Source organism: Mus caroli, unplaced genomic scaffold (assembly GCF_978045245.1).
Source record: "Mus caroli unplaced genomic scaffold, Mus_caroli_1 scaffold_8, whole genome shotgun sequence".
NCBI classification, from domain to species: domain Eukaryota; kingdom Metazoa; phylum Chordata; class Mammalia; order Rodentia; family Muridae; genus Mus; species Mus caroli.
The window spans coordinates 15,242,649-15,267,344 of NW_028227263.1; the positions used below are offsets into that span (position 1 = coordinate 15,242,649).

Consider the following 24,696-nt stretch of genomic DNA (forward strand, 5'->3'; position numbering starts at 1 on the left):
GAAATTCAGGTGATGTTCCCCAGAAGGGTGACCCCAGCCCTCACGTCTCACTTAGGCTTCCTTGTTGTTCTGATGGGGTTTTCCTTGATAGCATTGCCATACTTTGTTATAAAGTATACGCTTATGTTTCTGTATGGCAATTACCATAAATTTTGACTTTCCCCTTAGATTACAAGGTCATTGAGAACCCAAACATGGCATGCATAAGACCTTTGTGTGACGTCTAATAGGTGGTGACTCACTGAGTGCACAAATGACCAGACAGAACAGGGTTTAGCCTGGGGTTGGATACTGGTACAGGATTGCTTGTAGAACCAAACAGCTGCCATTTTGGAGAGTTTGTTCATTTGTGCTTCTTTGCAAAGAGGTTATTCCAACTGGGCTTGTTAAGCGCTTACATCCCTTTGGGAGGGCCAGGAGACCCTCACCTGAATCTCTTGTCAACTGTTGAATGCAACTCTGTCCTAATTGCATGTAGCTTCAAGGAGGGTATACCTGCTAGTTTTATATCAACTTTGACACAAGCTAGAATCATCTGAAAGGAGTGAGCCTCAGTTGAGAAAATAAGATCCATAAGATCTGGCTGTAGGGCATTTTCTTAGTGATTGATGAGGAGAGCCCAGCCCATGGTAAGTGGTGCTATTTTGGGGCTGTTGGTTGTAGGTTCTTTATGAAAGCAGGGTGAGCAAGCCATCATGACCAAACCAGTAAACAGCACTCCTTTGTTCGCTCTGCATCAGCTCCTGCCTCATGTTTCCTGCTTTGTTTGATTCCTGCTCTTTTTTCAGTGATGGACTATGATATGGAAGTATAAGACAGATAAACCCTTTCTTTAACTTGATTTTGGTCACATTGTTTCATCACAGCAATAAAAACCCCTAACTAGAAGGGGAGGGGCTAGAATAAACAGGCAAGGAAAGGCTAGAGAGGCCTGGTGGGAGAGTCCATCTGTGTGACAAGTGATTATCTTTATTGGGTAAAGACTTCTGATGATGCCCTTTTGAGGCAGTAGGCTGTGTATGTGAGGAGGATCCATAAGTTACTCCCTCCAGTAAGTAACCCCTCACCTACACTCTTTAAATAGCAACTCAATGGTTCCCCAGAGTGAACTTGGTAGACTTGAACCCTGGTCTGTGGTTGGAACCTTATGAGGAGGGGCAGACATCATCTCCCTCAGGCAAGGGATTTTGGTTATAGTAGTGAAATGAAAGGATCCAAGAAAGGCTTAGTAAAGATAAAGTATGCAGTAGTAGTTGAGTTTGGTTTTAGAAGGGGACTATAACTCATATTCAGTGGGTAGGCACCAGATAGCAGCTAGCCTACACCCTTTAGAGTGCCCCTGGGCTAGTGACTTCCAGGTGAGAGGCTGGATGGAAAGCCTACCCTTTGTCATGCACATCCCTGATTTATGTGAGGATCCTGACTAGAGGTTTGTGGATTCATATGTACCCTGTGGTATAGTATAGACATGTTCCCGAGAGAGTAAGTTTGAGTTCCTTAGGGAACATGTAAACAGTATGGATTACTTTATAGATACCTAGGCAGCTTGTGTTGTGATTAATAGAATTCAGGCTCTTCAGTTTGTGGTGAGTGGGTTCTCATCATGTATAATTTCTTACCCTCTCTAACTAAAGTCACAATTCTTACATCAACATCTTTAAGTACTTTAAAAAGAAATTGTTCCACTTTGTGGGGAGCAGTAGGCAAGGATTCACATGATCTGATCCGATTGGTTCCCCTGAGAGGATGAACTTGAGGAGAACTTGAAAACCTCCTCACTGCTGGCCACGTGAGAGAGGCTGTTTTGAGGTAGTGGAGAGTAAGGACTCTGAGTGCTCTTTTTGAAGCCTGAAAAAGCAGATAACCACTTCCGTGATCTCTGTTCTCGACCATGGTGAATAAACAACAACAACAGCAATACACATTCTCTCTCTCTCTCTCTCTCTCACACACACACACACACACACACACACACACTCGTTCACTCATTCACTCATGTATCAACAGAAATTAAAGCTTTGAATTTTACTTTTTTTCCCTTGAATATTATTTTCTTTGCCCTGATTCAGTCTTCTTCTTTTTCTTTTCTTTTCTTTTTTTCCTTATCCTTTTCAACTTGTGACCCTTTGGTTGAAATTAAGTTTGCACTGTAAGCTGACTCCTTGAATCTTTTCTTCACAAGCTTTCTTTGTATTTTCCAGAAGAAAAAGGATTAACTCAGGCTTTCCAAAGTAAAAGCAAAGATTGTGATTAAAACTAAATTAGAATCTTTATTCTCTATTATTTGCCAATAGCAAAATAAATATCCTAGTCTTAAAGAAGCTTTAAAGTAAAGTCCCAGAGCCTTTGAGAACCCTTGGATTTTAATTAAAGAAACACAGAATACCATCACTTTCTGTTTGTCAGTGGAAAAAATATGTATTTTTAAAATTTCAAAGCTTAGCCTAGCAGCACATGGAGTCCATCTGTTGGTGTTCAGAGTTTGGGAGCACAAATGGATTCAGATGTTTGGGCTCTTTGTCTTTACTGCCCCAGTGCACCTCACCAGAGGAGTGTGGCACAACCACAGTGCTTGAAAACAGAGCAGCTCGAGTTACTTCTAAAGCACTCTCTTGGGAACTGATAAAGTCAATCTCTGTTTATGTAACAAAGTCAGGAGCAAGGGTCTGCTGCAGTACTCTGAGATGAGATTCCATTGGTGTTGTCTTTCAGAGAAGGGACTGGGTTTAATAAGCCTGAATTTCTGACCTGAGGGGCGGTGCAGTGCAGCCCACTCTAGGGTCGTTTTGAACTATTTTTGCTTAGGTAGTGTTAGAGCAATTGGTTTTAGTAAAGTCAATAGGTTTATTATGGAAAGTGAGAGACTGATACCAGTTTTACCTGATAAAAGACTTCAATGTCTGAGACTTCTTTTTTGTACATTGCTATTGGTGTTGAGTCCGGGACAGGGAAGTGAGTGGTCTGTGCATTGGTGTTGAGGAGTCCGGGACAGGGAAGTGAGTGGTCTGTGCATTGGTGTTGAGGAGTCCGGGACAGGGAAGTGAGTGGTCTGTGCATTGGTGTTGAGGAGTCCGGGACAGGGAAGTGAGTGGTCTGTGCATTGGTGTTGAGGAGTCCGGGACAGGGAAGTGAGTGGTCTGTGCGTGTTTCAGTGACCTCATCTTTTTCTGTACACTTAAAGTTCAGTTCAACTTGAACTTTTCAAAACTGACTCTGCTAGTTTAGCCTATTCTCAGATGCTCATGAAATCTTTCCCATTTTACAAAATATTTACAAAGTATTCTTGAAAGTAAAGTCTCATAAAGGGCTTTGGTTTGGTACCAGAGTTCAAAGGGAAGTCCGTTTGGTTTTGATTTGAAAACTGTAAAAACAAAATACCCTCAAAATGGCAGGGTGTGAATTGGTAACTTCAATTTCATTACAATCTGCCAAGCCCATCCCCAGATGTTTCTATTTAAAAGCCAAGCATGTAACTTGGGTAAATATCATATGAAAGCATTTCTTTCCTTTTCTCTGATTTTTTTTCTGAGAAAAATAAGTCTCAAATCCTTTAACTTTAATTAAAGAAATAACTTTTCATTTCAATGTTTAAACTTTAACAAAGTACAATATTCAAAGAGCATTTTTACATTTCAGCTTTGCAAGTATGCATGGCCCCAAATATATAAGGGTTCACATACTTCATTTTCTAAGGGCCAAAAAGAAAATTTGAAAAGATGATAAAGCATTTAAAAATGTTTCTGGATTTACTACAGTTAAAAAGTAGGGTTTTTTTTAAACAATGTAAATTATTTAAAGAGGAGTATTTACTCAATTTATTGCTTTCTTTGAGTATGGGGGTCATATTCCATTATAATGTAAAGACTACAATGTCCTTTTATTTCTGATCAATTTTGTGTTCAATTGTAAGCAGTGCTTTGATGGGAATCTGGGAAGGCAGGAGATGAAACAAGATGAAAAGAATCATAATACCATTTTAGAGCCCATATTTCATAATACTTTTCTAGATAATACCAGATTATATATAGGTCTACTCATGAGCTTGAAACTTGCTTCAAATGTGTCAGTCTATGCTAAGAGGAAAGGTAGTGGCAATGAATATGACTGTATGGAAATTGTTGGTTTTTTTTTTGTTGTTGTTGTTCATTTTGGTTTTTTTCCCTGGAGAAGATGGAGTTACTCTTTATAACTAACTCAACTTTCCCATTTTAAATGCAAAACCCATGATTAATTTGTTTTTGAAGCTTGTTCAAACCACGAAGATACAGGACGACATAACTTGCTGTAAAGATGAAATAGTTGTTTTTCTTTTCATTTCCTGTTTGGAATTTTGGTGGATATAGATTTGGAGTATTGAGGAAGACAGCAATGTAGCCTTAGATCTGTATTTGCTGTTGGTGAGGGCTTGTTTTGTTGTTGTTGTTGTTGTTTTTAAACTTGTGATATGATGTTACTTAGCCTTTACAGCGTAATGCACAGGCTTGTTTGCTGCTGCTCCAGAGAAAGCTGATTCTTTGACCCTTGATGCACTGCCAGCTTTTGAACAGCCCTCATTCTTTTCAGTATTGCTGTGCTGCAACTGTTGTTCTACTGTCTGGCAAGTCACTGGACACAACTGCCTTCTCTTCCCTCATAGGCAGGGATCATCATATGGGCAGGGCCAACCCATCTTGTCGTGTTTGATGCCAAGCGCATATATTGAACTGGCTCTGAGTTTTAAGACCTGGAGGTTATTTTGTAAATATATGGGGGAAATGTGAATAATTTTAGATTAAGCTGTGGTTTAACAAAGGAAATGTTAATAGTTCATAGCTCATCACTGACACCACACGATATTGATGTTTTATCTCTACAGTAGAAGCAGTATCTGAGATCTACAAATGTAACTCGGGTGGAGAACTTGTAGCCATGCACAGGTCCTGGGTTTGGTCCTAGCACTCTGCCTCCACCATCGAAAAAGAAGAACGTTATTTTCACTACAAGATTTGATTCAGATATTATGAGGATTATGCTCTTGAGATTTTATTATTTTATGTGTATAAGTGTTTGCCTACATGTATGTCTGTGTACTGTGTGCATGCCTGGCACCAGAAGAGGGTGTTGGATCCTCTGGAAATGGAGTTATAGACAGCTGTGAGCTTCCACACGGGTGCTGAGAATTGAACCCAGGTCCCGTTGAATTGTAGCAAGTGCTCTTAACCACTAAGCTGTCTCTTCAGCCTGAGAACTGTGCTCTTTTTTTTTTTTAATTAGATATTTTCTTTATTTACATTTCAAATGTTATCCCCTTTCCTAGTTTCCCCTCCAAAAATCCCCTATTCCCTCCTCCCTTCCCCTGCTCCCCAACCCACCCACTCCCATTCCTGGTCCTGGCATTCCCCTATACAGGGGTGTAGAGCCTTCACAGGACCAAAGGCCCATTGATGACCAACTCAGGTGTGATGGTTTGTATATCCTTGGACCAGGGAGTGGCATCATCTGAAGGTGTGGCCTTGTTGGAATAGGTGTGACCTGGTTGGAATGGGTGTGTCACTGTGGGTGTGGGTATAAGATCCTCACCCTAATTGCCTGGAAGTCAGTCTTCCACTAGCAGCCTTTGGATGAAGACATAGAACTCTCGGCTCCTCCTGCACCATGCCTGCCTGGATACTGCCATGCTCCCACCTTGATGATAATGGACTGAACCTCTGAACCTGTAAGCCAGCCCCAATTAAATGTTGTTTTTTATAAGACTTACCTTGGTCATGGTGTCTGTTCACAGCAGTAAAACCCTAACTAATACATAAGTTGGTACTGGGAGTGGGGTATTGCTGTGATAGGCCTGACCATGCTTTTATTTGAAAGAATGTGGATTTTGGGACTTTGGATTTGGAAAGCAGTGGAATGCTTTAAATGGGGCTTAATGGGTCATCCTAGTAGGAATATGGAAGACTTTGTTGCTGGGAGTAATTTGAACTGTGTTGACGTGGCCCAAGAGATTTCAAAGGAGAAGAATTTCAGAATGTGGCATAAAGACTGGTTTTGTGGTATTTTGGTGAAGAATGTGGCTACTTTTTGCCCTTGTCTGAAAAGTTTGCCTGAGGCTAAGGTGAAGAGACTTGGATTAATTGCATTGACAAAAGAAATTTCAAAAAAGCCGAGCAGAGACTTTGTTCTCTGGTTAAGTCTTATGAAGAGAAGTTTGAATAAGCATAGCAAGCTTAGAAAGGAAAAATATAAAATATATGGTTTGAGTATTAAAGGGGTACCAGGAAGTGAAATGGAACAAATTCCTGTGTTCTAGGAGATAACAGATTAAGGGAGTGGGACCTTGGGGCAAGATCCTACCCAGCTAAATTAAACCCAGGCATGGTGGTACACACCTTTAATATCAGGAGACAGGCATGCTGATCTCTGCATTCAAGGTCAATCTACAGAGCAAGAACCAGGATAGCCAAGCTTAGGTAGTGAAGGATTTAGAAAACATAAAGCTAGTGATAATGTAATAGTACAAGGGGATCATGTTCTAGTTCCTGTAAGCAGCAGAACTCGGCAGCTTCAGCCATGTGACACTGGCTCTAGAGTTAAGAATGGAAGGAACTACTGGGAAAATTGATGCTGGTTAGCTGGAGCTAAGGAATTAGCAGTGATTAAGAAGAGGCCAGCATCACTGAGGTGAAATCTTCTGGAAATTGTTTGCTGGGAGCACAAAGAAGCTGTGTACCAGAGATAACCAAGGTTGTACCTCATGCTGCGGCTGGATTTGGTAATGTGTAAGAGTCACTCAGGTGGTACAGCTTGTGAAGGAATAAAGGGATAATGGAGAGAAGCTGAGGCTTAGCACTGTGAGAGGCCAGGGAAGGCCATTGGAGAAGGTTAAGCCTCAGCTGTAGTTGATGGCCCAGGACTGAAGGGGTCATGCAAAGGATTTAAGGCTTGGCACCCTGAAGAGAGCCTATGAGAGGCTATTGGTGAAGCCTAGTTGGTGTGGAATACCCCAGTGTATTGGAGATGTCAGTACCATGGAGTGATCACCAAGAACTGCAGTCATAGTGGAGTGGATCAACCTGAGCTTAGAGTGCTACAGAGAGCAGAGCTGGAAAAGTGATGCCAGCCCTTAGGAGGAGTCCAAAAGATCAAGTGGAATCCCAGACACTGAAACAAGAAGCTGTAACATTGAAATTGCCTTGGAGACTCAAAGGTGTTAAAGATGCCAGAGCCATGGGACACATGCTGAGGAAAGCTGCTAACAGGGAGTGGAACCAGCCCAGGAGAAAGCAGTTTGTTGCAGTCAACAAAGATGAAAAAGGAGTGGAGATCTGAAGACCACTTTGACATCAGCCATGGAGATGCAGAGTTTGGAGTTTGCCCAGCTGGTTTCCTGCCTTGCTTTGGAGATTACAGTTAATTAAGTTGGATGAATCTCAGGAGAGACCTTGAACTTTGGACTTTTAACATTGTTGTGACTGCTATAGACTATGAGGACTTTGAAAGTTGGACTAAATGCATTTTGCATTATGCTATGTTTAAGTGTGGTCCCCATAGAGTCATGTTTTTGAACAAGTCTATGGGGACCAGGGAGTGGAATGTGATGGTTTGTATATCCTTGGACCAGGGAGTGGCATCATCTGAAGGTGTGGCCTTGTTGGAATAGGTGTGACCTGGTTGGAATGGGTGTGTCACTGTGGGTGTGGGTATAAGATCCTCACCCTAATTGCCTGGAAGTCAGTCTTCCACTAGCAGCCTTTGGATGAAGACATAGAACTCTCGGCTCCTCCTGCACCATGCCTGCCTGGATACTGCCATGCTCCCACCTTGATGATAATGGACTGAACCTCTGAACCTGTAAGCCAGCCCCAATTAAATGTTGTTTTTTATAAGACTTACCTTGGTCATGGTGTCTGTTCACAGCAGTAAAACCCTAACTAATACATCAGGGTTGTTTTGATTTGCATTTCCCTAAAACTTACAGAGGAGAAAGTGGGGAAAAGCCTCGAAGATATGGGCACAGAGGAAAAATTCCTGAACAGAACAGCAATGGGCTTGTGCTGTAAGGTCGAGAATTAATAAATGGGACCTCATAGAATTGCAAAGCTTCTGTAAAGCAAAAGACACCGTCAAGAAGATAAAAAAGGCCACCAACAGATTGGGAAAGGATCTTTACCAATCCTAAATCAGATAGGGGACTAATATCCAATATATACAAAAAACTCAAGAAGCTGGACTCCAGAAAATCAAATAAACCTATTAAAAAATGGGGTACAGAGCTAAACAAAGAATTCTCAACTGTGGAATATTGAATGGCTGAGAAGCACCTGAGAACTGTGCTCGTAACCAACACAGGGAGAAAGTATTATTCTTGTTACCAGCAGAAGCCGAGAGGCTCTTTCTCAAGTCGCATTCAGCCCCTTCCTCCACGGCCTTCATTTAAGTGAAGCTTTATAGGGAGGACCATGTTCTTCATTAAAAAGAAAAGGCAACATTTTTAAAAGTAAATGTTTTGAGAGAAAAAGTGAAATTGACACGAGTGAGTAGTTCCTAACTTTGTCAGCTATCAAACGTCTTTAATTTTAGTGATGTTTGTAGATCCTTCATGATAGTGAATTTGACTGTTCAGCATTTGGGCTTCCAGCTAGTTTTGTACAATAGGTCTGGTAGAGATGCATCCGCAGTGTGGCCTCAGCAACTATTGCTGGACTCCTGCATGTGATATTAGTATATAAAGCAGAACACCCACTGTGTTTATAGGGAAGAAGCAAAGGTGGGCTGTGGTGCTAGAATCATTGATTCATCTGTCATTTGGTTACTGAACACCAGTGACAAACCTAGGCTGAAAATAGAATCTCTGACCCTATATTATAACAACAAGTTTTAGATAAGTACAAATTAACAAAAATATAAACAAGAGTGTTGATATACTCTACAGGGGAAAAATAGTAAGGAGGGCTAATGGGTTTCATTGAGGGTGTGACATCAAGAAAAACTTAAAGTAGGTAATATGCCTGGCCTTGTGGTGAAGGCCTGGAGTTCCAGCTGCTCAAGAGTGTGAGACAGGAGGCTTCCAATGTCAAAGGTTCTCAGGACAACTTAGTAAGACCCTGTTGTATAATTTTAAAAATTATTTTTAAAAATAAAAAAGGTCAGGGATTTAATGTAGTTCTGTGGAATAGGGTTTGTGTAGCATGCATAGAGGTTCAGTCCCCTATACTATACACACACACACACACATGTACACAGACACACACACACACATACAAACACAAGAATGACAGCCCGGAGAGAGACATTGAGAAGCCCTGAGTTGTATGCACGCCTAGCATGTTTTAGGAGCTACAAAGAAACCAGGATAGTCAAATTGGCATGATGGAAGAGGGGACAATTGCAGAAAAACCAGGACAAAGGGTAATGACTGCTTCATCTAGAGCCTTGTAGGCTCTGCCACAAATCAGGCATGCATGGAAATAAATCAACTATGCCTGAAAGTGTGAAGAAGTATCACACTATTTTTAACTAGTTGTTTGTTTGTTTGTTTGTTTTAATTTGGGCTGGGGTGGGAGTGAGGTGGAATTCATGCATGCCATACTATGTGTGTAGAGGTCAGAGAACACGTAGAAGTTGGTTGTCTTCTTCTACTATGTGGATTCTAGGAATGTACTCAGGTCAACAGGCTTGGTGGCATTACCAAGTAGGCCTTCCATTTTTATATTTATTTATTTTAAAAAGCTTTATTTATTTTATGCATATGAGCACACTGTAGCTGTACTGATGGTTGTGAACCATCATGTGGTTGCTGGGAATATGAATTTGAGACCTCTGTTTGCTCCGGGTGGCCCTGCTCACTCCAGCCTAAAGATTTATTTATTGTTGTATCTAAGTACACTGTAGCTGTCTTCAGACGAACCAGAAGAGAGTGTCAGATCTCATTACAGATGGATGTGAGCCACCATGTGGTTGCTGGGAATTGAACTCAGGACCTTCAGAAGAGAAGTCAGTTCTCTTAACCTCTGAGCCATCTTTCTAGCCCAGGCCTTCCATTTTTAAATGGATTTCCTATACACTGGGGTGGGGGGTGGGGGTAAGAGTGAGGGCTTATGAGTGTAGTGTTTCTTTAGGACTCGATACAAATATACAGCTTTGAAAACAGTAAAGAAGCAGTGGATCCTGTGCTAATGGGAAGATTTTGATAGTATATGAATCCCATCAGTAAAAACATGACAAAATGTATGCTTGAGGCTTGTTAAACCATTTCTTGTTGCTGCTTCATATCATTAAGACACCATTTTGCTCTTGGAAATTAGGATTTCTGCCTAGCTGTCTTAACTAGAGGGGAATGCCTGTGTTGTCGGCTGTGTTCCATTGGAAGCACTACTATATAGCCTGTCTGAAAGTCTTTACTCCTCAGACTGCTGCTGTGCTTTACACTCTACACACACATTGGAGGAGGATGAGATAGCAAGACGGCTCTTTTTAAAGAATTACGATTTCCCATTGATCACTACTTTATCTGCATATATGGCTGTGCCTGTGGAGGCCAGAAAAGGGCGTTGGACCCCCTAGAACTAGAGTTGCAGATGGTTGTGAGCCACTACATGGGTGCTGGAAATTGAACCCAGGTCTTCTAGAAGAGCAAGCAAGTGCTTTTAACCACAAAACCAAATTCTCCAGCCACTAAGGTGAGATATTTAACCTCTGGTTATCAAAATGAATGCAGATTTTAGGCTGAATTCTTTTGCTGGACTAAGGTACCTGTTTTACATAATTTATTTGGTGGCTCTTTCATAGGGTGGAAACTTTGACCAGTATGGTAATGCTCTTCAAATTATGATCTAAAGCCTGCAAGTTAGAAGAATACCTTTGTTCATTACATTGACCAACACAAAGCAAACAGCCTCTTTGGAAAGATGGTCTTTATTAAAGATGTGGGACAGGAGATGTTCTTAGCTGGGGTTTGCAGGGTTCCTCCTTGTACATGTTTTAGATTTAACTGTGGCATTTTCTAAACTCTTAGTCTATGACAACCTAGTAAAGTTGATTGAAATATTATATGGCCATGTTGTGATCTGTGTCTCTTTCTTTTCCTTATAAATAGCCGTAAGACAGTTACTGCGTATCACAGCTATATGTAGAACAAATACAGCTCTTCTTTAGCAACCTGGACTAGTCCAGTCACTCCTCTTCTGAAGTGTTCTTCACTTTGAAAGAACTCCATAAAGAGCTGTGGGATAAGCTGTCAAAGGTGTTACATTTTCAAAATTCTGAGTACTTCAGAAGTCTGTGCTAACTCAACATTTCTCATTTATCTAAAAGTCAGCACCCCAGGAAAGAATTAATCCGCTTTTACTTCATTGTTCAACCTGAATGAATATATTTAGAGGTTGATTAAATATTTTTCTTCTGACCACGGGAAAGTCTGTCCAAATCCTTAAGTAATTACATTCTTAATGCAAACATCTCTCATTTTCTTTCAGTAGGGAACAGGCAGGGCAGCTTTCACGTCCCCATGCTTCTCCTGTGTGGGATGGTGACTCTGAATTGAGCTTTAATCATTTCACATACCTCTCAACCAGCTTAGTTTAGAAAGCAGTATTTCACAGCAGTTTATGCCATAAAGCTGCCTTCTTTGATGGCTTGAGAGACTACTTGAAGTATTGAAAGAAGCCTGTACTTTGGAGAATAGTGTATAATGAAGTTGACAGATTTGATTTCAAATGATACCAAGAAGTCAAAATGTATTTCTGATCTTTTAGTGAGTTAAATGTTTAAAGAATCAAAAGTATCTCTCCGATGAGCAGTTAGGATCTGAGAACCATGTGAAACCTAGGTGCTTTGAGGTTGTGTGCCCGTCACACATATGTAACTCACGTGGGCTTCACCTTTCTGTAACCCTGACACTCCAGTGGATCGATTCCAGTTAGCTCTTGTTCCTGGTGTTTGTTATTTATTTATGGAATCTGTCTAGGGGGAAAGTCCTTTGTTTAACTTTCAGGATTCACAGATGAGGGCTGGTTACCCTCACTCCCAGTGCTGCCTTAACTTCAGCCTCAAGTTAGAAATAGGATCATATGGACAATTGGGGTTTTAGTTATTATAGTAACACACGTTTCTCACTGGACATTCATGGGGGTTCTCTCATGTTCTGTCACTACAAGAAGACATGCTCTTCCAGTTTTATTACTTTTTAAATTTGTGCCAATCATATTTTTATACAAAATTGAGAATTCTAGAATATTTAAGCAAAATGGAGATTCTGCAAGTGGAGTGATAAAGGATTAGATTTATCAGAGAGTGAAATATAACATAAAGATTTAATATTGAAAACGATGTGGCTCTGGCACATGGCAAGCTTAGAACTCATTATATAATAGGAAGAAACAATCACTAGGGGAAGTTAAGAGGATTCAAAAAATCATGATGAAGCTATTGAGTAAATACAAGAGAAATTAGGTTGGATCTTTCTGTATACTAAAACAAATTCTCATACTGGATTATAAAAATGTATATATCTGCACAAATTTTAACCTGTATATAAAATTTGAATTTTAATATTCAGAAAAAAAGACATTTCATTAAGTTTAAAGAAAATAAAAGCTTTGGTTTTTCTGAAAAAATTCACTAATGCTTTCTTATAGTTTGTATCACTATTACTTAAGTATTATCTTTCTTAACTGTTATTCATGAATGAATGATTTATTTATTCCAGCAAATATTGTGTGGTGTTATACATAGTTCTACATATTTTAATAAAGTATATTTTTGCTGTTTTTCTTGTTTGTTTGTTTTTCAAGATAGGGTTTCTCTGTATAATAGAGTTCTGGCTGTTCTGAACTCACTTTGTAAGCCAGGCTGGCTTTGAACTCAGAAAGATCTGCCAGCCTCTGCCTCCCGGATGATGGAATTAAAGGCCTACAGCACCACACCCAGCTATAAAGTATAAAGTAGAATTTTTGAAGTTAGATGATTGCAGAAGTTTTGTTAGAATTTCTATTTTTTAAGCTTTTATTGTACTCCCTCTAATTTAGGTTGTTAGTAGATGTGTATTACTAGGATTGTATTTTTTAAAACATTAGCATGAAATGAATATTATCAGCCTCAAGTCTGTAAACTTGAAAGTTAGTGATTGAGGACAGTCATATTCTACTCTTGAAAACAAAACTTGCTTTCTATGGCTTTGAATGGTTTCCTACTACATGCAGAGAAGCTTCAGTCTGTTCTCACTAGCTTTTCAAAGGCAACTTGATTTCTTCCAGAAATGTAAAAACTCAGCTTCCAAATCAATATAATCTGCTAAATGGTGATGTCACTTTTAGAGAGCCTTTATGTGCAGTCTCTTTTTAAATATGATTGTGATCACTAACAAAATGCCTAGTATTTATGACAAAGCTTTTTGGTTGACATTAAGCCTGTTATCATACCATTCCTGGCTTCCTGGAGCCTTAGAACCCAGGAGTTAGTGTTTCTAATGCCTGTGCCCTTTTTTTCTATTTTCCCCTTCTCACCAGGGTCAGTATAGACCTTCTGATTTGCTGTGTCCTGAGACGTATGTCTGGGTGCCCATTGAGCAGTGCCTGCCTTCTCTGGACAACTCCAAGTACTGCCGTTTCAACCAGGACCCCGAAGCAGGTATGTCTAGAGCAGAGCCCAGCTGGACATCACTGCCCCTTTTGTGGCTCTTCATTTTAATATATAGTGTGTGAATATGTACATATGGGGGTGGAGGGGAACAAGACAAACAGTTAAGAAGTCATGTGTACTCTTGCTGCTTACTGCCTGTGTTTCTCTTGTTGGATTAGTTTTTACATGCTTTGAGGGCTGACATTTTTGTCTTTATTCCTTAACAATTATCACAATATAAAAGCTGCCTACTGGTTTGTTTATTTGACCAATGGAAAGACAAAAATCTCTCGGCCACATTTTATTTGCTCTTCTTCTTTGGCTATTAGTCTGAATTACTACATATGGACTCCCTAAGCTAAGGCCTGACTTCATAACCAACAGGCATAATGTGTACTTCTAGGCAATTAAGAAGTTGTAATGTCCTCAGATTTATTTATTATTAAAATAAAAATAGGTGCCAAGTGTGGAGGCATATGCCCAGAATCCCAGCAGTTCAGGATCAGCCTCAGCTATATCAGGGTGAGCCTGAGTCGCATGAGACTGTCTGTAACAAAAGATAGTAGTAGGACACCCCACACACACTTGATCAAAGTATATTATGTGTATATATGAAAATGCCATAATAAAACTATCTGTTAATAAAAGTATAGTAAGACTTACCTTATTGAGTTTATAACGAGAGGAAAATCAGACCCAGGTATTAAGAATTGTCCCACAAGCAAGGCGGGAAACAGAGGCAGGCAGGTCTGAGAGTTTGAGGCCAGCCTGGTCTACAGGGGCACTCAGTGTGTATAGTACCTGTTGGTATACAGAGCATCATTATGCTCTCAGGTGGCTTATATGATGCTGCTGTGTGGCTTCCTCAGAGTGAAGTCCTTTGGTGTTACAAATTGTGCTTACTTGCTTTGAGTCTCTGGAGTCTGCCACTGATGTGATTTGTACTACATTAGAATCAGAAGGGAAGACATGCATAGCCCAGCAGAAGGAATGAGTAAATGGAATGAGGGACATGAGAGAAGTGTGCTCATTTCTTTCCACTTTTTTCTCACGAGGTGTTTTGTTTGTTTGTTTTTTGTGGTTGTATGAAATTGGTTCCTGAGTACATTTTGTTGCCTTGAAAAGCTGATATGAAATCAAGAGTGCAGTGTCTTACCATGGTGGTGCCTTAGAATCTTGTCTGGAGCCCTGTCTAGAATTAGTGGCCACAGGAGAGCAGAGCTGACTCATTTCCAGGGCAGACACTCTAGCTATTAGTATTCATTGGTTACAATTTATCTACCTGGTGCTGCCCCAGTTTTCTAGACAAAACTTAAATCCTACCCCTTAAGTTGATAATCAGAATGGGGTTGTTTTATTCTAACTTAGAGTTTACTGATCAAACAGATGTTACTTTAAAACAAACATGAGATTTGTCAGTTAGCTTTGGAGTCATGTCCACAGCCAAAGGCGATCACGTTCAAGAGGCTTGCTTTTGCCAGTAATTACAGTCTCACTACTCAGAAAACATCTTCCTCTGTGCCTTCCTTCAGGTCATTTTTCCTTCAGCCATCTTATACTGAAAGCTACCTTGTTGAATTACTCCATATTCACTAATAGCAGTTTCCTCTCATCTGAATAGTACTATGATCTTAAATTTCTTTCTGACTCCCTAACTTCAAATAAAATTTCCTTTCTTTCTTAAATGTTGTTTACATTACTACAGAAGAAGCAAGAGACTGTAAGTGCTCCATATTTTTTGAGGTTGAAATGTGACTGAATAATTTCCACACATGGAATGGGCATGCAAATCAATACTCATTCAGTTTATAGATCTTACAGCTTCTTTCCAAAACAAGTGTTAGTAAGCATCTCATAGCTGAAACAACTTAATCTTGTGTTGCCCACTGTTAATAAGAAGACACACTATTCTGGTGAGTGACATTCACTTCGCACGTTATTTCCTGTATTCTGGGTCCTGTTCCTCAGGGCAGACACTCTAGCTGTTACTTTTCATTATTTAGAATTCATTTACAGTGTCAGAGTACACGTCTTTGAGAACAATGCCTTCAAGCAAATGAAGATTTCCCATATGCTGAGTCTTTGAAGCTTTGAAGAGAATATAGTATAGTTTTATCAATATTGAATATCACAGTCCAGACAGTATTTGAAATCACACTTATATCCTGCAGTTTTAGGAAATTAAAGTGCAGTTACATGCTGGATGTGTGGAACCTGCTATGAAGCATGGTCATTGGAGGTTTTAGCTGGCAGGCTGTTAGCGACTCTCCTCCTTTCAGGGGCAGGGTTACTATTACAAACACAAAGCCCCCTGTGAGCAATATTGCTTGCTGGCTTGGGTTTTTTCCTTTTTTGTTTTGTTTTGTTTTGTTTTAATCACCACGTCTTTTTCTTACTACAGATGTTCTGTGGTTCACGTGCCTTCAGAAGGTGCCCCAGCTGATCATCATGCTCTGTGACAGTGGTTTCGAGGTCTATCAGTGGTCTCTAATCAGAAAAAAATCTCATGTTTTCCCCACCCCAGATTGCTATAAGACTCCAAAATGCCCACCCTCAGTCCCTTTGGCAGTCTCTGGTTTTTACCCCCTTCCTCTTCCTCTTGGGTTTAACTTGTAAGCCTGTGCAGCAAACCCTCTATGTTTGCTGTGTTGTGGTACTATGAGGGCAAGAGTTGACTATCTTAACTTCTAAAACCTCTAAAGAAAATTTTATTGTAAATAGATATTTTGTTTTCAATTTAGAACATCCAATGGAATGAGTCTAGAAGCCTCTCAAATGACTTTTAAGGAGAACATATCCCATTGTTTTTAAAATTAGAAATTGGCTATATTAGACTTAAAATATTTCAGTGCAAGTTTCACAGTCCACTAAAAATCACAACCTATAGAAAGATTTCAGTTTTTAAAGTCTAAGTTTGTATTTTCAAGTTGGTGTGAGTACGGGTATTAACTCATACCTCGTATTTTAAGAATGGCTTTAATTTATAGGAAAATGGATTCAAAGTTTTAAAAATTGGCATTCAGTTCATGAAGATAACAGTCTATTAAAAATACATTTGTTCCTATTTGTCACATCTGAATGTAGATTATTTATTTTCAAATAAATTTCCAATGTATAAGGCTTTCAAACTTTAGCAATAATTTAAATAAAAAGGACTTTTGAATAACCTTTGATTGCATTTACAAGATGCTAATTCAATTTTAACGTTTAAAATTTTTATAAATGTATTCAATTTCCCACTTAATTCAATTGTCTGACAAAGTATTCTTATAAACTTAATTAGATTTGTGGGCACAATGAACTAAATATTTACCTAGTTTGAAACACAGTATAAATCAATTAATTAAGCATTTCCTGTTGAAGTAATATACTATTGTGTACATGAAAAATCTTCAGGCAACCACTGTACAACTACTGAAACTAATAACTGAATTAAACATGATTGTAGGTCATAAATTAATATCAGAAGTCCGTTGTATTTTACATATTAGCAGCAAACAAAATGAATTATAAAAGAATCCACTTAGAATAACTTAAAAGAATATTCATTATTTAGAATTGCATGTATCAAAAGGCACTCAAGACCACTGCATTGAGAACTACAAAGCACTGTTCAGTCTTGAAGACTCAGTGTTATTAACAAGGCAAATGAAGTCTTAAGTGGACCTATTTGCCGCAGACCCTCTGGGTCCCTGTGTCTGCGTGGAACGGGGTCTCTCGAAGTGGGTGGGCAAAGCGTGGATGAGTGAGTGACAAACAGACACACACAGGAGAGTTCCTGTGGAATCTGAGTGTAATTTTCGAATCTAGAATCAGACTTTTTATGCAGAGGACAATAAGGAAGTTGGGTGACATTCGCAAGGTACGATTGAGGTAACCGGAATCTTACACAAAACAGAGGAATGCAAACACAAAAGGTCTAAAGGGAACCACCTGGGATAGAATTCATTGATAACAGCTGGGATCAACCAGGGCTCCACCTAAGATTAGAAGCTCCACTAATCTTAGAAGCCAGGGTCAAGGGCTTCTCGTCCTTACCGTAGTTCTAATTTTAGTCTCTTGTATAGTCCACCTTCCCCTTAGGCCATTGTAAATACGTGTGTATGGGTGTAACTCTGCTATAGTATCTATTCTGGTTTCTCCTTTGGTCTGAAACTTCCTTCTTCCTTAGTGATGGTAAATTCCTGTGTAGGGGAGTGACTTAGCTTTTACAATCTTGCTGAATTCTAAGCCCATGATCTTGCTCAAGGACATTTCTAGGACTGTTGGAACACTGGTGGAAGGCTTAGGCCATGTCAGAATTCAATTTTAAAAAGCACTTATAATAGGAAAATACTGAAAGAGAGCACGTGGATCCATACACTAGACTGACGTGGGAATGGAACACGGGAATGAAAAGTTACTGTATGGGTAGGGAACGCTAGACTCCAGGAGGAGAGCTTCTTTGAAACTCTTTTGCCTCATGAGTGACTTTTAAGCCTCTCGACTTGTCCAGTTGACTCGACCGGGGCGTAGCATTTCTCCCTTTCTTTTTTTAATTTTAGCTGAAGTTTTAGGATGTCTCGCCTCGTAGTAGCTACAGACCTCAGGAGCACTCTAAAGATGAGTGGAAACACCACGATTACTAATAAAACAATGCCAAAAATAATAAGTAGGAATATATATTGAACCCAATCCAGGGGGTTCAATGCACTTAGGTTGTTTTTTAAATCTCTAGCCAATTCAATGTTCCAAGTGTCCAAATCACTTTTACTAATATCTGAAATTACCGCCTTTAACTGTTCTAAGTCATGAGAAATATCTGTATCTTTTCATACTCCCTGTAAATGAGATTATAAGGTAAGGGGGTAACACAAATGTATTGGAAAGAAGCATGACATTTAGTAGCTAACCTGGTCTTAATATTAGCAATATCTTGTTTTATTGCTAGCACTATTTTTTATGGCGTTAACGTTCACTTACGATTATCTATATAATATGTTGCTCTGACAAAGCTATGGAAATGTTCTTATGCATATCATTTACAAAATGAGCAGTATGCAGTTGCTGGACTAAGGCTGTGGTGGACAATGTAAAAGAAGTTAAAATTGCAATTAAGCCAGTAATTTCTAAAATCAGTGCTGCTACAAATCTCTTAGGTCTAATAAGTTTGTTTAGTCTTTTTAAAGTTTGCAATCTGGAATTCTCGAACCAAGGAACATTTCCTAACTTTACAGGCAGCAAAACATAAGCAGGTCTTTTTAACAAAATCATAACAGTAGATAGATCTACACAATTAGTTAAATGACAAGAATTACAATGAATATGAAAAGACTTGCCAAGATTGGCGATTTTAACTCTTAAAATTATCTAACAATATAGCATACAGGTAAGGTACAAACTTTTATAGCTATAAGGAGCTGGCTTGAATGGCCAAAAACAGTGTCTCTGATGAAATCTTGTAGCAGTCCCTCTACCTCACGAGTCAGCTTTTCTAGTTGTCTCCAAGTTGAAGCCAGGTCGGCTCTCCTTGTTGTAGCCCATGGCAGAGATAGGAAGAGTTTCTTTATTTTGCTTGTGTGTGCTCTCTCTGATTTTTCTTTTTCTGTGCGCTCAATACAGTTTTCTTGTTACCACTGTCAGGGCACTGTCAGTTCTTACTCACAGGTCAGCCTGTCACATTGGAAGCTAGCATGCTCTTGCAGCATTCTGTGGAAAAAACAGAAACACTTCCCCTTTCCCCAATATTAAGTATCTGAACAGGATCATGCCATGTGCCAATAAGTGGATCCCTTTATCTTATGAGCATGCCTGATTGTAGGGTACCATAGACACTCAGCGAGATTTTTTGCATCTAAATTTAAAATTTTTTTGAAGATATAAATTTAAAGTTCTACAGTACTCTTTCTTTGAAAATTATAAAAATCTTAGTAACATGGGTAACATTAAATTGTTGACAAAACATCTTAAAGGCTTATCTGTAATAGCCAGTTTTAATTTGATTTGGAATACCAAGCAGAAGGAATCAACACAGGCAATGACTAACTATACTTTTAGTTGCTTTTCTTGTTAAAGCAGTTGTAATTAGAAAGACTAAAAAGGTATCAATAGTCACATGTGCATATTTTATTTTTCTAACATCAAAAATGAGCATCTATTTGTAATAATTGATTAAGTATAAGTCCTCGAGAATTAACAGTAATGTGTGGAACAGGTAGAAACTGAGGACACTGAGAGCAAATCCTTACAATATGACATGCACATTTATTTACTATTTTAAGTACCAAATTATTATCTCAAGCCATTACTATTTTGATGATGTAAAGAATGAGATTATATGGCCAATTATTTTTGTATAAGGTCCATAATCTACCTGTGACAAAAATTTAGTGTGACATTGCCTTAAGAGGTCTTTTCTAGGCAATCTTCGACATTTTAAAACACCATCTACAGCACATAATTTAATTATCTGTGCTGAAGCAGGCGGAAACTCAAAAGAATAAACATGTGATCCAATTTACATATACTTTTCTCCCATAGAAGGGATGTTTTAAAATACAGTAAATGGGATGCATGTATGCTATAAAAGCATGCATATAAGCAATTTTTAACTTATTTTTAGGATGAGTATCAATTTTATTTAAAATGATGGTAAGCAATAGGTCAAATATCAATATTCTGTAATAACCAATGTTGTTTGGAACAAGGAATTCTTAATTCTTAATTAGCACCACAGCAGCCTTATAATAGGATGTTAAAACTTTAAGGTGAAGAAGGATGATTTTACATTAATTTTTTTTTGTCAAAGAATAGCTGTAGACACATTTAATAACAATAACTAGAATATGTAGCTAATATTTGATTACTACCAAGTACAATTGATACCAATAGATTGTAGAAGTTTCCTCTACTTTCTGTTAAAGCCTTTTTGGTTCTCACTAGTTAATTTGAATCTCACTTGATAGCACCTAATAAAGGCTTAGGTTCTCCTGTGGTGAGTTTAAGGTGAGGTCTTTTTCAATTAACATTTCTTGGAAGCTTTTGAAAATAAAATTTTGAAGCAAATTTGTACAATTTTTTAGTATAACTAAAAACCCTAAATATTAAAAAAGATATTGTCTCTGAATCTTATGAAGCAACAATTACTCTCCAGAACTTTAAGGCTCACTGTGTGAAAAACAAAGATTTGAAGTAAACTTTTTTTTGAGGCATTAGCTAATAAAATACTTTTTGTTTAGGAAACAATATACATTGAAAGATTTAAACTTTTTGCTTTTTGTAATGAAGCTGACAATAAAATTTTCTTACATATTATAAAGCTCTGTTAGCCATACCTAGGGACAAAAATCTTTAATGGTCACCAGTTCACTAGAAGTAAACTCTTTACAGTTAACAGGATGAAAAGGAAATAATAAACTTTCAAATCTATAATACTTTTGTATGAAGTAGGTAAGCTATCTTGTAATGCCTTTATAAGTTCTAAAGCCCGATTGACCTTTTATAAATCTTTAATTTAGACTTTATTATGAACAACACCTGGGTAGATCTGAAAAGAAAAAATGTTTATCTAAAAGAAATCTCCCTGAAGGCAGGGAGGGTGAAGTTTCAAGAATTTTCCTAGGGCAGTCTGCAAAACCAAGAAACTTTGTACAAACTTTGAGGCTGCTTTAAGCTTTGTATCAACCCAAATGTATATGTTTTCCAAACTGAGCATCTTGGCCCTCCTGTAACGAGGACCGATTTTTGAGGAACAATTTAACTCTCTATCCATGTCTCTAATTTTGGACAATCTTTTTTAAGATGATGTATACCTTAAACACTTTTTTTTATAACCTTTTATGGTCCCGAAAGGCCGCAACCATAGCCAAACTGATTGTGTGAGGGTCTAATTTCTGCACAAAGACGAATATATCTAGTTAACTCTGCCTTGCTTTGTATGGCTGAATGGCCAAAGTGAGCACCATTAGCACTCTCATAAGATGATTTTTCTTGTAACAATATTAATTTTGGGTGAGTTAAAAATCTTAAGCTTTTGATCAAACTGCAAACTGCAGTCAATGGGACACTGGCAATTTTAACCATAATTTTTAAGTTTCCGTTGTAATATTAGAATATATCTATAACTTTTGGAAAGCAAAACCCAATTTTAAACAATTTATTTATTTATTTATTTATTTTTAAGATCAATACTAGAAACATCACTATAACGTTATGAAATTTGGCTGTCAATACATGAATGCATGACAGTGCAAATTTTAATGTTCTATTAAAGACACATTTAAAAAAAATCTTATCTCTATAAGACTACTTTTTAGGATAAGAACTACATAAAATATTATCTCAATTTAGAAGTATCTTTAGGGGACTAGTTTTCTCGGCTGGTTTATGCCAGGTGCTTTTGTTTGAAAATGACTCTAGCCCTGAGTTACTACTTAAGCTAACTTTGTAACCAGTGTTATACCTTTTTAATCATACCCAAATAACTTATAAGCCAATTCTCTATGACCAAGATATGCAGATCATATTTATACCTTTAAGACCAATCAAAAACCAAATGAAGTGGCTACACGAATCTTATAAATTTAGATCAAAGAATTTTACTTTATATACCTATACTATAAGATAAAAAACACTTTGTAATTTGCTAAACACAATAATCACAAACTTGTAGAGAATTTTTTAGGAAAAACAACTATCAGCTTATTTGTCTTAGAACTAAGAGGTTGCAGACTCCTTATTTTTAAAGACAAGTTTTTTAGTAGGACCTCTCCTGCTGTGCTTGATTTTTGGCTAAAGTGAGGGGCCTCTCAGCCTCAGTTGTGTAAACTGAGAGTGAATCAGCAGGTAAAGTTTTAACCATTTATTTATTTATTTATTTATTTATTCTTTTTAACATGAAACATAAAACAGTCAGTCATTCAGACAACGAGACAATCATTCAGACAAACAAAAGACAAACATGAATTGACACGAGATTGGTGCACCAACCATAGACAATAGAAAGAGGGTAGAGATTTTTCCTGTAGGGGCCAGAGAGAACAAAACAGGGCGTCCCCGATTTTTCTCTGTTCCTGGGAGAGCTTTAAAATCCATCTTCTTCTATCCCTTCCTTTCCTTTCTTGCTTGTAAGAGGCAGCTTGTCAAACCAAGATTAAAATCTAAAATTTTCTAACAGCTTTTGGCAAGCATCTAAAACTTCTAATTTATTTAATCTGAGGGCAAATTTTTTGAGAAAACACACAATCTCTATACACTAAATGTCTCAATTAGCCTAAAAGTTTACCATGCTGAATCTTTTTGAAGTCATCATCAGTCCACACTTAGTCAAATATTTTATAGCCATCTGTAAAAACGCTCTCTATTTTCTGCAACCAACAAAAATACCATTGACAAAATGAATTATATATGTTTTAGGAAATGATTTCTTAACTTTTAATAAAGCCTTTTCTACGAATTTTTTGACACAATGTAGGATTGGGAAATTATAAATAAGGTAACAGTAAGAAGTAACCTATATTTTGACCTTTATGAAGTTTTTTTTTATACTTTAACCATAATTTAACCATAACTTTTAATTTTAAAGTATCAGAATCCACCACTTGAAGTTTTTCTTATAACTGGAGCTGTGTCCTATAATGAGCTCCACAGTTTCTGAACGGGGCTAAGAGACTGCCCCTTTAGTTTTTTGTCTTTGTTTTTTCAGTGAGTTGAGTACCATCCTTGTGAAACTTTGATTTACACTCATTTTTTAAATGACTTTCTTTGCCACATCGCGGGCAGGGACCTGAAGGAACGTTTCTTATTTCCTGAGAGATTCTTACAATCTTTTCTCAGGTGCCCCGGTTTCTTACAACTGAAACATGTAATTCTACACGTAGCGCCGAGTTTTTTCCTTTTCCTTGCTGTGGCGTAAGCTATCTCCTGCATTACGGCCAGTGAGGCGTCTACACATGCTTTAATATAATCTTGTAGGGAACTTGTCTTATGGATTGGTCTGTTTAGGTCTTGGCACAAGGTATTCACGTATTCCCAAGCCAATTGTTTAATATATCAGTTCCTTCCGAGGGGGGAAGCATCCTAGAAACTGCCTCTTCCAATCTAGCCACAAAACCTTCATAAGACTCATCATGCTTTTGCCTAATTCCTGAAAGGACTGTGAACTTAGCCCCAGGTGGAGGTAAACTCTGCCAGCTGGATACAGCTATCTGATTCATTTTCTCTAACACTGCCTTTGGGATTTTCAGCTGTGCTGCAGGTTTAGCATAGTCCTTCTGCCCAAGAAGCATAGGCACGGTGGGTTTAGCTCCATTTCTCGATGTAGATCTTTCCTGAGCTAACTTCCTTGCCCTTTCTTCATACTCTTCTCCAGAGAATGAAATCTCCGGGAGCGAGGGTAGCCTTTGCTGTTTGATGCCAATCCTTAAGGGTTTTTAACGGCAAAGGTTCCCATTGCGGCTCACTCCCTTCTTCACCTCTGCCACGGCAGCATCAAAACCAAGAGCCGACACGGCTTTGGCTTCAGTCTAAGGGTGGCTGGTGCCATAGTTAAAGACTCCTCCTCACTGCTGTCTTGGTAGCTGCGAAAACGATCTCTTCTCCCCTTAAATTCACACTTTCTCATTCCCTCAGTAATATTCCATTCAACATTACCTTCCCTGTCAGTAGTCTCTGATTCACTTTCCTCTAGCCTTTTCCCTTTCTTGCCTGTACGGTTCAATTTCTTATAGAACTTTCTCATATCCTTACCTACACGCTTCCAATCTTCTAATGTTAAGCTTCCCTCCTCTGGAAACCAGGGACTGATTTTTTGCACGAAATCATAAAATTCTTGTAAAGATTTATCCGAAACCTTTAGGCCTCTTCCAGACAACATGTGCTTGAAGACCAACAGAAACAAACCCTTCCCTTTCGATTCTGACTGCCCCATCATAAAAACTTACCCGACCTTTAACTGATCTACGAATCAGCCAGTCTGCAGCATTGTAACGACGAGATCCTGTCTTTGCCTGAGAAAATAAATAGAAAGAAAGAGAAAGAAAAAGACAGAGCCCGGCGTGGTGGCACACGCCTTTAATCCCAGCACTCGGGAGCCAGAGGCAGGCGGATTTCTGAGTTCGAGGCCAGCCT

At 38.5% G+C, this 24,696-nt stretch overlaps 1 protein-coding gene across 6 annotated transcripts in view; it reads left to right on the plus strand.

The window, feature by feature from the left end:
- Ate1 (arginyltransferase 1) overlaps window positions 1–24,696 on the plus strand; it is a 124,916-nt gene that overhangs the window by 79,591 nt on the left and 20,629 nt on the right. For all 6 annotated transcript variants that reach the window (XM_085841263.1, XM_021166981.3, XM_021166982.3 and 3 more), the window contains one exon: window positions 13,479–13,599. In XM_085841263.1, the coding sequence (XP_085697389.1) occupies window positions 13,479–13,599 (121 nt within the window). The remainder of the gene's footprint in view (window positions 1–13,478; window positions 13,600–24,696) is intronic.